General features: G+C 29.3%; 1 protein-coding gene across 2 annotated transcripts in view; it reads right to left on the bottom strand.

The window, feature by feature from the left end:
- NCAM2 (neural cell adhesion molecule 2) overlaps positions 1–16,364 on the bottom strand; it is a 488,008-nt gene that overhangs the window by 27,738 nt on the left and 443,906 nt on the right. The window contains exon 16 of one of the 2 annotated variants that reach the window (XM_053565687.1): positions 14,978–15,789. The exons of the other annotated variant lie outside the window; for it this stretch is intronic. Coding sequence (XP_053421662.1) covers positions 15,683–15,789 — 107 coding nt within the window. The 3' untranslated portion in view covers positions 14,978–15,682. Of the gene's footprint in view, positions 1–14,977; positions 15,790–16,364 lie in introns of those variants that run through there. 2 annotated transcript variants of the gene reach the window in all.

The following is a 16,364-nucleotide window of genomic DNA, read 5'->3' on the forward strand; positions in this document are numbered from 1 at the left end:
TGGATAATACTGATTTGGTTTAAAAAAAAGATATTCTAGTACATTCATAAAACTAGCCTTACTTTTTTATTCCTTGAATAATAGATAGTTTAGTATTTAATATTTTCTACGTGTACAGTCTCCAAGTACATTGAAAATTAACTTCAAAACTTAGAAAGCTGCAATAAACACATGTAGAAAAAATCCAAAGGGTCCTATGGTGAAGATTGTTAATTCTAGAATAGTAGTAGCTATTTTTATAAGAAATATTGCTAGATGAAGCAAGAAACTAAGTTAGCCACATGGAAGGTAAAGAGAAAGTATGTAAAGAGCTTGTTTGGGGTTCAGCATGACATTACTTTATACCATATCTTCTCAGAGGTAAGACTTTGACTCTTGAGTACATGTTTTTCCTTCATCCTGTGGATGAAGTGTAAGGTAACACTTCTAAACATCAGCCGAAACATACATAGGAGATCTTGGCATCATTCATCACTAGCAAATACAGGCATATGTGTGCCCCATGCAGAAAAATGGGAGAAAATGAAGAACATGAAAAAAATTCCCTGCAACTTAACTGAACTTCCACTGGTGACATTAAATTATGGGGAAGATTTTGGTTTTCTTCGTAGATACAGATCAATAGAAATTAATCCATCAATACTGTTTTGCAATCTTAAAAACGTGAATTTAAGTTCAGAATATTTTAAAGAATACTCTTAGAAATATTCCCTTGGGGCGGTGCCTGTGGCTCAAAGGAGTAGGGCGCAAGCCCCATATACCAGAGGTAGTGGGTTCAAACCCAGCCCCTGCCAAAAACTGCAAAAAAAAAAAAAAAAGACTATTCCCTTGAACTTGAATTATTTAAATAGTTCAGACTCCTTCTTGCAATTAAATAAATGTGATGCCTCATAGAAAATTAAGAGAATAAATAACTGTTCTTTATTTTCGTTGTTATTTTGTTTGTTTTTTTGTGACAGAGTCTCAAGCTATCACCATGGGTAGAGTGCTGTGATGTAATAGCTCACAGCAACCTCAAACTCTTGGGCTTGAGAGATTCTCTTGCCTCAGCCTCCCAAGTAGCTAAATAACTGTTACTAAGCATTCTAAAACATATTTTTAGAAATTATACCTTATAAAACATACACAATGGTATTTTTAAGAAGTACAGAAAGACACAAAGTTCCAACAACTTCAGTTCAAAAATGGTTTGAGAAATACTTAAAATAAAAAGCTAACATGTTAAAAACATGGACTTTATGTAAAACAAAATAGTCAAACATAATAACGAGACAAAATTTTTATCATAAGGTACTTCAAGAAGTGGAAATGTTTTCCCTCTAGGGGGTATATTCTTTTTAAAAATTTGGAGGGTGTGTAATTATTATCATTTACCAATTTCTAGAAAATGCATGCTCTAAGTTGGACTTCATATACATGCGTAGATGACTATTAAAATATTGCAGATTTGTATTTGAACACATTTGTAAATTACTAAAGTAAAACTAGTGTCATTATTTGTTATATTTAAATTTGGTGTATTTAAATTAAAAGTGCAATTTGTCAAAAATCACAGCAATATGGTCAAGTAGTCTTTTCTCTGTTGTATATGAGGTATGCAGAAAAGTGGAGTAGGCAGCTTCCAGCAGTACAGCTCCCTCTAAGCTAGAATGGTCAGCTATTCAGAAAATAGAATTTGGATTATTAAAAGACTTTGTGGCTAATTAGTAAAAAACAACAGGGGGGGTATTCTTTAATTTATTTATGCTTCACAAGCATTCATTAAGGGAACACTAAATTAGTACAGAACTAGAGGGCTTCACCAAAATGTACTAAAATAGAATTTAAGTAACTATAGTCAATACCAAGTTATGGCATGCTTTGAAATAACTAAAAGAGAAAGATTGGAATGTTCCTACCACAAGGAAATCATAATGCTCGAGGTGATGGATACTCCAATTACTTTTTTGATTTTTATACATTGCGTGCCTGTATCCAAACATTACATGTACCCCACAAATTTATGCAAATATGTATGCACAATATATAATTAAAAATAAAACTATATTAATTCTTTAGGCTTATCATAAATCTACTTAAGTCCATATTTACTTATGAAGTGTTATAAATTCTCAAAATGTAATTTTATTCATTGAATTTCAAAGACACAACAAAGGCACAATTCAATTGTTCTGAAAACTTTGTTTTACTATAAATAAGAATTTTATGGTCACTTTTTGTTATTTGTCATTTATTTATTGTATTTTAAAAATAAAAATTAGAAACTTCTCCACTTTTACCACAAACTTTCTTTTTGGCCAAAACACTTGAATATTCCTAACATTCAGGAATAATGATTCATAAAAATAAAATATATGCTTCTATTTTACAAGCTTTTAAAAATTATTGCCTTTGATAAAGTAACTCTTTTATGGCTTAAGGCCACTCTTTTAGTTTTAGGCATTTCACTATGACTAGAATTAAATACATTTTTTATTTCATTACTTTAATTTTTTATTTATTACATTATTTTTTTTTCATTCCTCATATAGTAAACTTTTTCTGGATATTACCTTATTTCAAATGTCACTTTTAAAATCTTTCTTGAAATTCCTAAGACTGACGTCAAATGGAAGCCAGGTCTATTAGAAATGTTCTTATTGTCACTCACACGTGACATTGCCTTTTGTTCAGTTTTCAGTTAAGACTATTTTGAACTTTTTGGTACCTTTTGTTCTATAATTTATTTTGTTCCTTAGTTCACTTTTGATTTATTGTTATTGTTACTTTTATATTAATTTTATTGTTATTTTTCTCAATATTTTACATATATTCATTTTCACTCAGAGAGAAAATAAGATTAAAGCTCCAGCAAGATTCTTTCAAAGTGGATCAAAATCACATCCCCCCCCAAAAAATTGTCCTTCCTTTGTGCTAGTCATGATCTTTTATGCTGTCAAATCTTCATTCCCTTTTGAATTGCTCATGGTATTCATGAGATTAAAAAAAAATCACATCTTCCAAAGATCAATTGTTATATGTAGATGGTTTTATGTCTGCACTCCCCGTTCTTTCCCCCGGCCTATGTCTCCATATTTTGTGGCATAGTCATGCTGTTATAGTTACTATATCCTTTTAGTATAATTTAAGGTCTGATTACGTGATGCCACCAGATTTGTTATTTTTGCTTAAGATTGCTTTGTCTGTTTAGCCTATTTTCTGGTTCCAAATGAGGAGTAGAATTATATTTTCTAAATCCATAAAACATGACACTAGTACTTTGACAGTGATTGCATTGAATCTGTAAATCACTTCAGGTGGGGGAAAAGCAGGCCTATACGATAAATGTGCTGGGATAATTGGAAAGCCCCATGCAGAAGTATTAAACAAGATGTCTGTCTATTGCCACTCATAAAAATCAATTCAGTATGGATCAAAGACTGAAATACAAGGTGTGTAATGATTAGAATTGTAGAAGAAAATGTAGAAAACCCATTTTTCTAGATATTGGCCTAGGCAAAGAATTTGTGTCTGAGACCCAAAAGGCAATTACAACAACAAAAGTAAATAAGTGTTACTTGATTAAATAAAAAGCTTCTGCATAACTAAGGAAATAAACAACAGAGCTAATAGACAATGTACAGAATGCCACATAATATTTATAAAACTAAATGTTCAATAAAGGGCTAATATCCACAATCTACAACAAACTCAGACAAACCGTCAAGAAAAAATTGAATAACCACATTAAAAAGTGGGCAAAAGACATTTCCATCTTTTAACTTCTTGTCAAAATTCACGTATTAACAACCTTTTAAGTTCACTCAAGTGTATGCTATTCACATATGAAGCTGCTTACAGAACTAACTGAATGAAATCTGTGTGTGTACAACAGGGAATCTCAAGCATTTATAAATGAACAATCTAAAGAAAACATGAAAGAACATTATTATCAGGGAAGAGAAAACTGCAGAGCCTTTGTAAAGAGATTACATCCTGAAAAACGGTAGCTTGGGCATACTAAACTTAAAAAGGTTTAAAAATATTAAAAATTAAAAAATAGTTATAGTCACAAAAAGTAACTCATTATATGAAATTACAATATTTTGTAGATGTTTTGTGACCAGTGTGAGGGATTTTTCAGCTTTTACATTCATGCAAAAGTAATTTGCTCTGCTTGAGAATGTGTATTGAGTTCAATGAAGTTATTTATATATCTAGAATATATATTATATATCTATGTAATATATAATATATATCATATTTATATAATCTAGTTCTTTATATAAAAGATTAGGTTAAGGATAAATACACTTATGGGATGTTCATTTTATATGATTTTCTAGTTTTCTTATACCTGATAATACCACTGGAAGTATCTATGTCTTATGTGGGGAATTTGAAAACTTCAGATTTTAATAATTGTTCGCTAAAACTTATAACAAATTTTCAATACTGATTAATATATAAATAAAACCTAGTGTTACTTATGTTTTTTTCCTTAGGCTATTTCTGGTACATTTTAATGAGATGGTAATTTATTTTATTTGTACCATTTTATGTGTACTCAGTTAATCGCCATGTAAGAGTTTATTGCTGACTACTAAACTTCTTTTCCTTTTTGGGGGGGAGATTACATTTTCCGTCACTTATTTCTTACCCCTGTCTCCATTCACCAGTTATTTCAAATGTTTTGTGGAAATGTTCTGGTACATAAATCTGCGATTGTATGATAGGTAATCTCAATGACATGCTAAAATTTCTCTTCAAATCATTTCTCACTACCATGAAGTATTATTTAGGAGGAGGAAGAGTGAAAATGTAACATTGGTAAACAATACTCCTTTAATTATTTGTTTTTCCTTAATGTCATTTTTAGGGTAGTTAAATAAGAATATTTTGTTTATTAATGGAAAGGAAATTGTAAACATATATATGGGAAAATGGCATTTAAAATTGCAGAACTTTGTACTTTTTCATGGTATCTTTTCCTATAGATGTTTGCTTATGAAGATAAAATTAGAAATAAAATATTCTCTTAAAATATCTTTTAGTCCTCTCAAGAAAATAGTATTTTTTGTTCAGGTGCAAACTAGTCAAAATATGTTGTCATCATTTATTTTATTACAATTTTATTAAATAATTATACTAAGCAGTTGTGAAGATAAAGTAAGAATAAGGCTAATGACTTTTTTCTAGGGAATTATAATTTAATGGGAGGAGTAATCTTAAGATATATCATTAAAAATCTAAAATGCTGTGTGATTGTTTTCCTTTTGGCAAAAAACAAAAACACAAACACGTGATCTGACCAGATAGTGGGAGGAACATTAAAGTTAGTGGTCAACACTCTAACATAATAGAGAAGATACTGTTGGGGATGGTTTTCAAGAATAAGAACCAGCTTTCTGTTCAATGTGAGGAGGGAACATGGGGGGAGTGGCACCAAAAATATGAAAATACATGTTATGTTATAAAATTAGCAAGTACATTAAAGATAAGATATTCTGGGTGACTCCTGGTGGTAAAGTAATGGATAATAATTCATTTAAAAAATGAATCTTGCAACTGAATATCTTAACAGTTAAGTGGACAACCAAAACAAAACCCTGGCCAATGAATACCACCACAAAAAACAAGGAATTATGATTTTTTTTCCTTCCAAAGATACTAATAATTATAAGTACACAGAAATTGATACAAAAATCTATTTAGGATGATTAGGAGCTAGGTATTGGAGGCCAGGGTCAGGGCAGTGCTGGTGGTATATCCAATTTCCCCCCTGTCCTATTCCATGCACATTTCCATACTCCATACAGGCATATTAATTCCCTTGTTGATTTTTTTTAATTTTAATTCTTTTTTTAAATTAAGTCATATATACATAGATCATGAATACATTTATGCTTTTGTGGGATTCAATGTGCTAATTATTTGTACAAATTGGAGTGCTTACATCCTACTAATTAACATAGCTTTCACCTCATTCACTTAATCATAGTTTTAAGACATTTGTGTTCATACTTGATAGATTTGACTTGTACCCATTGATGTTTTTATTAAAGATATGAGGAAGTAGGTAGACTTAAAGTGGATTAGTGATTGGATTAACATTACATGATTAATTTTCATTCGTGCATTTTAAAAATAGACAACAAATAAAATAATACAATATAATTATTATAGTCTATATACTTTTAACTGGAATGATATTTTAAATGGTCCATGATATCCACCCTGCTTCTTCTACACAACCCTCCTTAAGTGTTGGTGTCTATCTTTTTAAACCATCTTGTATAAATTAAACAATTAAAATATGATAGTATTATGTTTTTATGGAAATGTTGATGGAAACTTGTCAAATTCTTGGTATCCTTTAAAGTAATGGAGATATTAATGTAAGAAAGAAAATTAACTGTGCTAATTAAAAAAAAAATCCTGGCTAAAAACAAACCTGTAGATAATAGCTTTCTTGCAATAAATGTTTCAAATTATTGAAAACTTTTGAAATGCATACTTTAAAAATGCTGTCTTTATGAACCTCATACAAGCATAAACAATTGGGAAATTATGAAATATCTAACGTTCTTGCATAACAGAATATGATTCTCTTACTGACACTGACATTGTTTTTATGTTGGACCGTTTTGCCACAAAACCTTCTACAAAAATATTGCACAGAAGAGCGAATAAAATACTTTTATATTTTTTATCTAACCAGTTAAACTGCTACTTTCGAAGCATATTCTTACCCCACTCTATATATTTTCATATGCTGTTTAAATCTGATGATATGTATTCAGTTTGCTTTCATGAGTGTGGTTTATTTACTTCTCATAACAAAGAAAAGTTTCAATCTAGTTGGAAAGGGATTTCATAGACCTGAATTAATGTGATCAACACATGAGAAAGAACTGAATAATTTAAATATTAGTTCCTAGGTTCAGATATTGCCAATGAACAGTATTTTCTGTTAATATTCTGTTTCATGCACAGAAAATGGATAAAAACATTTTTAAGCAAACATTGTTTAAAGACTATATTACAAAATTGAAAAATACATATCTTGCATTGTATTTCCAATTGGTATTTTAACATGTTTCTGAAATTAAAAATGATTTAATCTATTTTAATATAAAATTCTTATTTAACTGAAAGTTACCAATTTTCTAAACTTTCAGCAGAACAAAAAGTGTTAACAAATATATAGATAGCATTTATTATTAATTTCCCAGGAATTGGTGATAACCTATTAGTTCTTACAACATTTCCAGTTTTAGATATTCATTGTATTGTGTCTTAGAGATTTCAATTTCTACTTAGAATTATACTTAAAAATATATAGTCTACAGTATTAAAAACAACATTTTAGTTATGTAGGTTCATATAAGTATCATCTGTCATTATATATTGGATCTGAATTAGAACATTTTATACTATCAATTATAAAATTGAAGTGTAGATTTTCAATGCATTTTAAAATTTAATGGTTAGAAGCAACCACGACATCTTTCAAAGGGTGACTGGATAAGTAAACTATTGTACATTCAGACAATGGGATATTATTCTGTGGTAAAAAGAAATGAGCAAACCATTGAAAGACATACAGAAACCATAATGCTCTTTTATTAAGTGAAAGGAACCAATCAGAAAAGGCCATGTAATATAAATTCAATGGTATGACCTTGTGGAAAGACAATCTATGGAGACAGTAAAAAGCTCAGTGGTTTTCAGAAACTAGAAGGATAAATACCTGGAGCACAGTAAGTTCATAGAGCCCAGAAAGGATTCTGCATGGAACTGTGATGGCGATTGTATGTCATCAATTTGTCCAAATATACAGAATATACAACATTGAGAGTTAACTCTAAGCTGTGCAGTTTGGGTGATTATGATGTATCAGGGTGGATTTATCAATTTAATAAAGGTATAATTCTGGTGTTTGACATAGATAATGGGAGAGGCTGTACCTGACCGGAGTTGGGCTGCATGGAAACTCTCCTTATCTTCACTCAATCTCACTCTGAACCCAAAATTGTTCTAAAATAAAGCTTCTTTAAAAAGAAAAAAAATGCAATGATGATATCTTTAAACATGCATAGGAATGACTATGCCTGAATTAATTGAGGTTGTTTATAAAAACAATGTCCTCTTTTTTATTTCTAGACAGTGGAAAGGAGCATCTAGTAAGTGGTGAGCAATAAATTTATACATTTAAATGTTTTTATCCTCCTATTTTTGTATTATGGAACGCATAAGTGAACTATGCATTTCCTGCTTTAGAAAAATATTTCTTCCTGTAAATAGTCCTTCCTTCATTACTGAGCCATTCAATGCAACAATAAATCACAGGCTACTATATAAAATTCCATACCAACTTTTCCTGTTTTCCACCAATTAGTACTAAGAAGCAAACTATTGTTCTGGTCATTTTTCAGAAGCTCCAAGTAGTTTTGGTATTTATCATTCCACATAATCAACTTCTAATTCAGCTTTTGTTAAAATATATATAAGAATAGCAAATTGCGGTTTGTTGCTCAAACCTCTTTAAGAAAGAAATGCCTGTTAGAATAGATGACTTTTATTTTTAATCACATTTAAACAGAAAAATCAAGCCCCTTATTTTTTAATGTTAACTTTTAACATTTAAGTTTCTCTTTGTAGTATTAAATAAGAAACCATTAGAGAAGCAGGGACATAGCTGCCATGACATGGGGAGTGCTGAAACTTATTTATTTTGATTTCTTAAAATGAAAGGGTAGATATTAAAATGGAAAGATCTATTTTACTTTTAGTAGACAGTAAATAAAACTATCATTTATATTAATAGAAAATAGCCTGTGTCTACCAACAAGGTATTTACCAATCTATATTTTATAAGATGTTTTCAAAACTGTGTAAAAACAAGGAAGCGATTAAAAGTCATTTGTCATTCATTTGAAACCATAAACTCAATGTGCGTTTATTTACATTGCTCATAGGAAGAAGCTGTATGTAAAAGTTAGAGTGAGAAAGAAAACCGCTGACTTACAGAAATATTTTGATTACTGGCAGAAAGGGTGGTTGTCATGTGCATGGCCTGTCCCCCACATATAGAATTCTCCACGGCCACGCAAGAAGAAAGCAAAGGAGCTGGGTTGACCACATAACTTACAGGCCATGGGTTTGTTAATGTCAATTTTGATTTAGTGTAATTTGCTTGAAAAAAAAAAAAAAGCATGGGGGAAAACTGAGCGTCCATGATGCCTGACTATGTCAATGACTGTTTGGTTTCTCTTATTTTAAGTTTGTTGATCTGTGTATAATAAAATAAAAGAGTATGATTTAAAAACTTCCAGATTTCTTCAAATGTCTCTAGTTTCTCCATACTGGCTAAGTATAGTAGAAGAATATACAACCAACAAAGTAATAGGAGTTTTTACCTGTGCCTCCTCACTGTGTCAATTACTGAATTTCTCTAGGCCTCACTATTCCTAGTGAAAATATGGGAGAAAGGATACTTATTTCAGAGGGATTTTATGAAGAGTGAATGAAGCATTGCATTTACAGCATTCTGAACAGTGCTTGATACCATTGGTGTCCCCAAACAAGCTGCCTTTGTTTTGTAATTTATTATTATTATTGTGCATAATAAATTTCCAAACATTATTTTTGACTAAACTTTGGCAGTGGATAAGCACAGAAGGTTAATATTTTCTGCAACTCTATTCTCATGGTGTTCAAGCCAAACTAAATTAGAGTAATGCAGGAACCAAACAAATTAGAGAAAAATCACTTAAAGCATTTAGGTCTGCTTTCATGAACTTTAGCTAGCAAAGGAGATTCCCAACCTTCCTTATGACATTGCTGAAATTATTAACTATGTTCATGTATAAAATACCATATGATATTTTGATTCCTCTAGCGTTCAAAGAAGATCCTACAACTAGTTTTCTATGAAAGTAGTATTTGATATTATTTCTGTTATTTTTACAAATGTGATAACTGCTCTGAATCTTCTGAGGATGTATGGGTTCTTTAACATTGAAATTACTCAATTCGTATACTTGTGGTTCCTGACAAAGAAAATAATTTTTGAGATACGAAATTTGATCTAGTTAGAAATGAAAACACACAACAAGGACAAAAAGGTTGTACCAGTAATAAAGAAAACACATATAACAAAGCTTTTCCTCAGTTTTCTTTATTACAACAATGGGGACACAGAGGTACAGAAAATAAAATGACATTTAATATACTATGAACACATGCATAGGATTACACAGAATGTTGGACATTATGTTGGGGTCTTAAATAAGATGATACTGAAGACAATACACTTACAACATGTACATTTTTTCAAGAAAATAAGCTATGATGAAAACAAATGCAATTTAAATGATCAGATAAAGTCACTAGAAAACAGAAGCATTATACATAAAATCAATGTAATATGTAAGATAAATATATTCTTGAAAGAAGTTAATGAATTGTGTATGCTACATAAAACAATAGTTTTAATTGCTTATTTTAGAAAAATTAAGATTGGCTAGAGATTTACTTCATAGTTCCCACTTAGTACATACAAAGAATAAAAATAAACTCAGTGTAACTTCTTAAATGATGTTACTTCTTAAAATGTTAAAATGTAGTCTTGGCCATGTGTAACTTTATATTTTTATTACCTAAATGAGGAATGACTAAATTTAACTTGAATATACATAAATTAGGAAAATCTGCAATATACCTCAACTTAATGAGCCAACATCAGGTAAGTTCACACTTAAAATAAAATTCAATTCTACTTCAATGAACATATCCTTTAAAAGTAGATTAAAGATAATCTACCAACAAAGAAAATCACAGACAATGCCCTCTCAGATACACTAATAGAACTCTAAAACATGTTTTACATTTCTTAGATACTCTTTTTTTTTCATTTTACTAAATATCAGCTAGAAGGAAAGTAATATAATGTATTATTTCATTTTTAACACTTACTGATGGATATCTTAAGGTTAGAAATTCGTTAACAGTCATGCGGAACAGAAAATTACTGCAAAAGATCTTTATTTTGTACATAATTTTAGATCTATAGCAAAACTAAAAGAATCTGAGAAACAAAGTATTGATATTAAACTTTCATTTTGTCATATTTCAAATAAATTTGATTTAAAGTGAATACCCTTTTGTCTTAGGTAAAATGGAGATTATGCTTCTATAGGTGTCTGATCCTCTTGTGTTTACTGTTCTAAGTATAATACAGTCAACACAGAGAATACTTCAACTTTGTACTAAAAGTTAATAAATTTTAACTCCATGAAAAATACTCCAAGTTAGATGATCATTTATAAGATAACATATTAACAAGCTATTAGAAAGAGTTATTTTTTATTATTTACTTCCTAAAATATACTATAGTTATGTTTCCTGAATATTAAACATCAAGAACTAAAGAAGAAATAATACTCTTTATTTTATTTATGAAATAACTCATCTGGAAATGATTTGTAACCAATTTCAACTTTTATTATAATCATTTCAAGGGCTATTTTTGTAATATTTTTATATCAGTCATTGAATCATTTAAAATGCATAAATTTGAGCTGCCTATTTAATATATGGGACTTATTTAAGGTTTATGACATATTAAACTTACAAATCATTAAGAGAAAAATAGTACAAGAAATACAGTGTGTTTATTTACAGCTAGATACGGGGAGCAGTATCTAGCTGTAAATAGAAAGAGGAAGAGGAGGGGTCAAAAGAGACATAAAGGAAGAAAAAGGGCTAATTATAAAGAAAGATCCGAAATAAGAAATAATGAAAATAAATTTTAAAATGTGAGAAAACCTACTTAATGTGTGTTAAACCTGTGGCCCATGATGGAGCTTCATGCTTATTTTGTGAGGACATTTTTTGCTTATCTATAGTATTAAATATCAGGAAAACTATGCACAGACTTAATCAGCTCTCCTCAGGGTTTGTGTATTTTCATGTAGCCCAAGACAACTCTAATTCTTCCAGTGTGCGGCAGAAAAGGAACAAGGTTGGATCCTGCTTATCCACTACATATATTAACCAAAATACATCAAATAAAATTACATTTTCAGGTATTATAATATTATAATAATTATAATATAATCTAATATTATAATTCAACATATTTATTCACTGATTGAAATAATACCACATAAGGGCCAATATAAACATAATATTTCATTTAGGTAATTTTATAACTAATTATTTCCAACTCTTAACGCTGCTAATATCATATTAATATTAAATTTAAAAATTTTAAGATCATATATGATTAAAGATAGTTCTTAAAAAATTATTACACACCAAAAATATCATCACGCACAATATTGGCTATGATTCTTGAAACCAGAGTCAACTATACACATTTATTTTATTGGTGGTTTCAAAATCCATGCTGATTGCTAAAATCACATATCATCTTAAGATTTTATTACACCATTCTTAGTGTAAGTATGCCATATTAATATTTAAAGTATTTTTTGCGTATCTAAAAGATACATAAAGTACCTCCAGATTCAAAAGTACATGGCTTCTTGTTACACAATATCTTTTTAATGTAAATAATCATAAATCAAATTGTACATGTTTGAAATTACTTTGTGATTTTCCCTCTTTTGATTTAGATTTATATCAAACATAATAAATGGGTATTTTTACATAAGAAATGTTAGAATTAAATTACAATTATCTATAATTGACTCAAATTTTATAATCTGTGTACTTACTATGCATACTTGTAACTTTAATTATTAATTTCAAAATAAATGTTGAGTATTTGAAAATTTCTATTTATTTGCAATGAAATCATGTCTGTATCTGTTTTACCTATATAAACTGAAACTATGCATCCATAAAATGATAATCCAACAACTATAATATATATACTTTAGTAGATATGTATATTAAAAATGCTGAAACATTTCAGTTTCTAGTGCTTTTCATGCCTACCAGTAATGAAGGCATATGTGTGCATTGGCATAATGCTTTGGGAAAGATGAGTGTCGAGTTTATAAAATTGCACTTAGTTCTAATGACTTGTAGCATTATCAGAGAGAGAATTAAAAATGGCCATTTACTGCGAGTTCTTTCGTGTAAAAAATTTTATAAGAAAGAATTTACTGCTACGTCATCCCTCGGCACGGTCTGTAAGCACATCTGAAAAATGGTGTTTGTGGGCTTAAGAGTGAACTTTTATTTACATAATTTGGACCAGGGTAGGGAAACTCGTAAGGGGTGGAAAGAAGATGGACTATGAAAGGATTGAAAAGAGAAAAAAGGAGCTATTCAGGTTTATAGAAAACGAATCCTGATGATCCACATGCAGATCAAGCCAATCATGTATAAAGAAGCCAATTTAGTTTTCAACCTGTGATAATATGGTCAAACACACCTTCTAAATGTTTTAACCTTAGAGGATACATCACTAGACATAAACACCCTTGTATATTTTCGATTATATGTAGTGGGTAAACCTTACACTCACCTCAATACACAAGTTTATATTTACACTTCTTCTGACAAAGAATTCATTTCAAACTCCACTGTATGAGAAAACCACTAGTTAAAATAAGTTTGAAATTTTACCTTTTTCTTACCAATAATCACATTAATTTAGATCTTTGGATAGATACTAATTAGGCCAAAAAATTAAACTGTCATAATTTATTGTTTCATACAGCAATAGTAAAATCAAGGTAATGAAAAAAAAACAACCTCAGTTCATGCATTTAATATATTATTAAGATATTTTTGAATTTGAGAATTAGCATTTCGAAGGTATCACTTATTGAAATGCAATAGCTTCATTGCTTCCAGTTTTGTGCTGTCCAATTTCTTACTCAAAACAAAGCAAAGCACAAATCTATTATTTTAAGATCTCTGAGAATATTTTTAAAGGATTTGGCAGATCTCAAATCCGTAAAATAAGTATTCATCTAAGAATAAATAATGGCCAAATGAGAGATTGCTTATAAGTTTCAGGATTAAAAACTGAATCCACATTCAGTTGTTCAAAAAATTCTAAATTATTGAACTGCAAAGGTAATAATATTTAATTTTATATTATTTTTTAAACTGCAAAAAAGATACATCTCATTGCCATGTAAATCTACCTTTTACTATTCTCTTCATCACTGCTATTGTCTTTGAGTTACAAAGTGTAAAATTTCAATATATATCAAATATTGTGTTCCCTTAAAGAAGACATATCTCATGTTCTCAAAAAATATCTTACAATCCAAGTAAGATAAATTCAACATGACATTTTCCTGAAAATATTTATAACATTAAAAAGATCTAATAGGGTTATAGTGAATGTGAAAAACAATTCCTGGAGGTTGTTATTAGAATTTCTTTATTTTTTTCAACACTTTCTATATATTTGTAATCAATATACATTATTTAATTTTAAATATCAAGGACCATAACATGTGATTAATTATTTCATAAACAGAACATTGGCTATGGTGACTTAGAAAACAAAACTTTCCCAGTAAATTGGTTAGTTTTCAGCATTTATATGAATTAAGGAATCCCTTTGTCTTATCAGTGTAGAAAGGAGGGGAAGCAAAAAATGTGTTTGATCTACAGATGGGTTATTCTTGCAGTCTACAGATCTGTTCCTAGATTATAAGGAAGAACAGCAGTGAACAGAAAACATTTTGGAAAAATAAGTTAAAAGAATACCCAATACTAAATGTAGGTCTAGTCCTAGACTTCATGAAAAGATTCTGTAGATATTTCTTTAAAATGAGATAGAAAGGATGCTTTTGGCCACAAACTAATCATTTTTGACAAATGAATCTCAAAGCCCAGAATCCAATCATTTGATTTACCAAGTAAGTTATGGCCAATATTTTGTATATATATAAATCTGGTTACTTCTAATTGTCTTGAATAAGTAGTAAAACTCGGAGGCTAGTATGTGGTTTCAAGTAAATAAACACACTTTATTTTAAAATGACTGAAGATGCAAACATAAATAAATTAATTTATTATTTACTATGGGAAAATTGCTGAGAGATATTTTCCCTGTATGGAAAAAATAGTGTTGAATTTTAAAAGAAAAAATTGTTGCATATTTGTTCTTTAAGACATTTTAGGTCAATAAAGAAAAAAGGGCAGCACAAGAGGGGTAGACATCTAGTAATTTATCATGTTATGTTTTATGTAAATGCTAAATGTCTTAAAATATTGGGAATGTGCATAAATTGGAAACTTACATTGACAAGTAATAATTAAAAGCCAATAGAAGTGTTCCACAATTCAACATAATAAAATTAAGATTTACACATATATAGCAAAGGATTTTGAATTGTATATGCAAAATAATCAAATGAAAGATTTGATGTAGTTTGTTTAAGTTCTAACTACAAATGACTTGATACTAAGCCAGGTCCACTTTAGGAATTAAAGTAAACTTTAATCAAAGATGTTAAGCAATGAACAGGTATCTGGAAGCGACAATCCTGACTAAATTTCCTCTAGTAACTTTCTGACAAATTATCTACTTAAAAGGCTGTCAATTTGGGGAAGGGGAAAAAGATTGAGTGTTCATGGTCAAAAATACATGCATAATTAATTGGGCCTTAGATAATTTTTATTACAATTATATAGCCTTTTAATTATGATTTTTTTAATTTGCAGGGCATATAAGGAAATATCATGTGATATAACAACAACATTAAAACACACAAGACAAACATAGGGCTATAATGAAGGAAAACCCAGCAGCATTCAGCTGCCATGATTGGCTTCCATTTTCACCTTTATTCGCTTCACAGCATTTATCTGCATGACGAAAATTGTTTTTGAAAATAGATAAGAATAAAATAATTAAGAAAAAGAGTAGTTACAAATGTGAAAATAAAAAAAGAAAAACATGACAATAGGAAAGAAAAAAAAAGAGAAAATAATTAATGCAAGATTTATACAAAGCCATTAACGATTACTACAAAAATAACTTTGCTACAAGACAAAGAATAGCTAAAATATTTTATAAAACATTTCTAGTTATCATGTAGTAACTTAAATGAAGCTCAACATAAATAATGTTTATTTCACATTACTCAGGCATTTATGCTATTGATCACTTAAATTTGAACATCTTTAACTTGTAACATGAAAATACAACTTGTAAGGAAAAAGTCACCAGTAAATCCACTGTGCTACTGGTAAATTCAAAGTGCTACATTTAATATGAGCTAAAAATATTCTACAATATTTAATGGTAATTCTATCACAATTTCCTAGAATACATATTTAAAGGAAGCATTTACATTTTAACAATAAATTAATTAACAAGAAGTATAAGTGATATTACATACTCATGTAATGGAAATTTGCAATAATAGATGCTCACAGAA

This window comes from Nycticebus coucang, chromosome 16 (genome assembly GCF_027406575.1).
Source record: "Nycticebus coucang isolate mNycCou1 chromosome 16, mNycCou1.pri, whole genome shotgun sequence".
Taxonomy (NCBI): domain Eukaryota; kingdom Metazoa; phylum Chordata; class Mammalia; order Primates; family Lorisidae; genus Nycticebus; species Nycticebus coucang.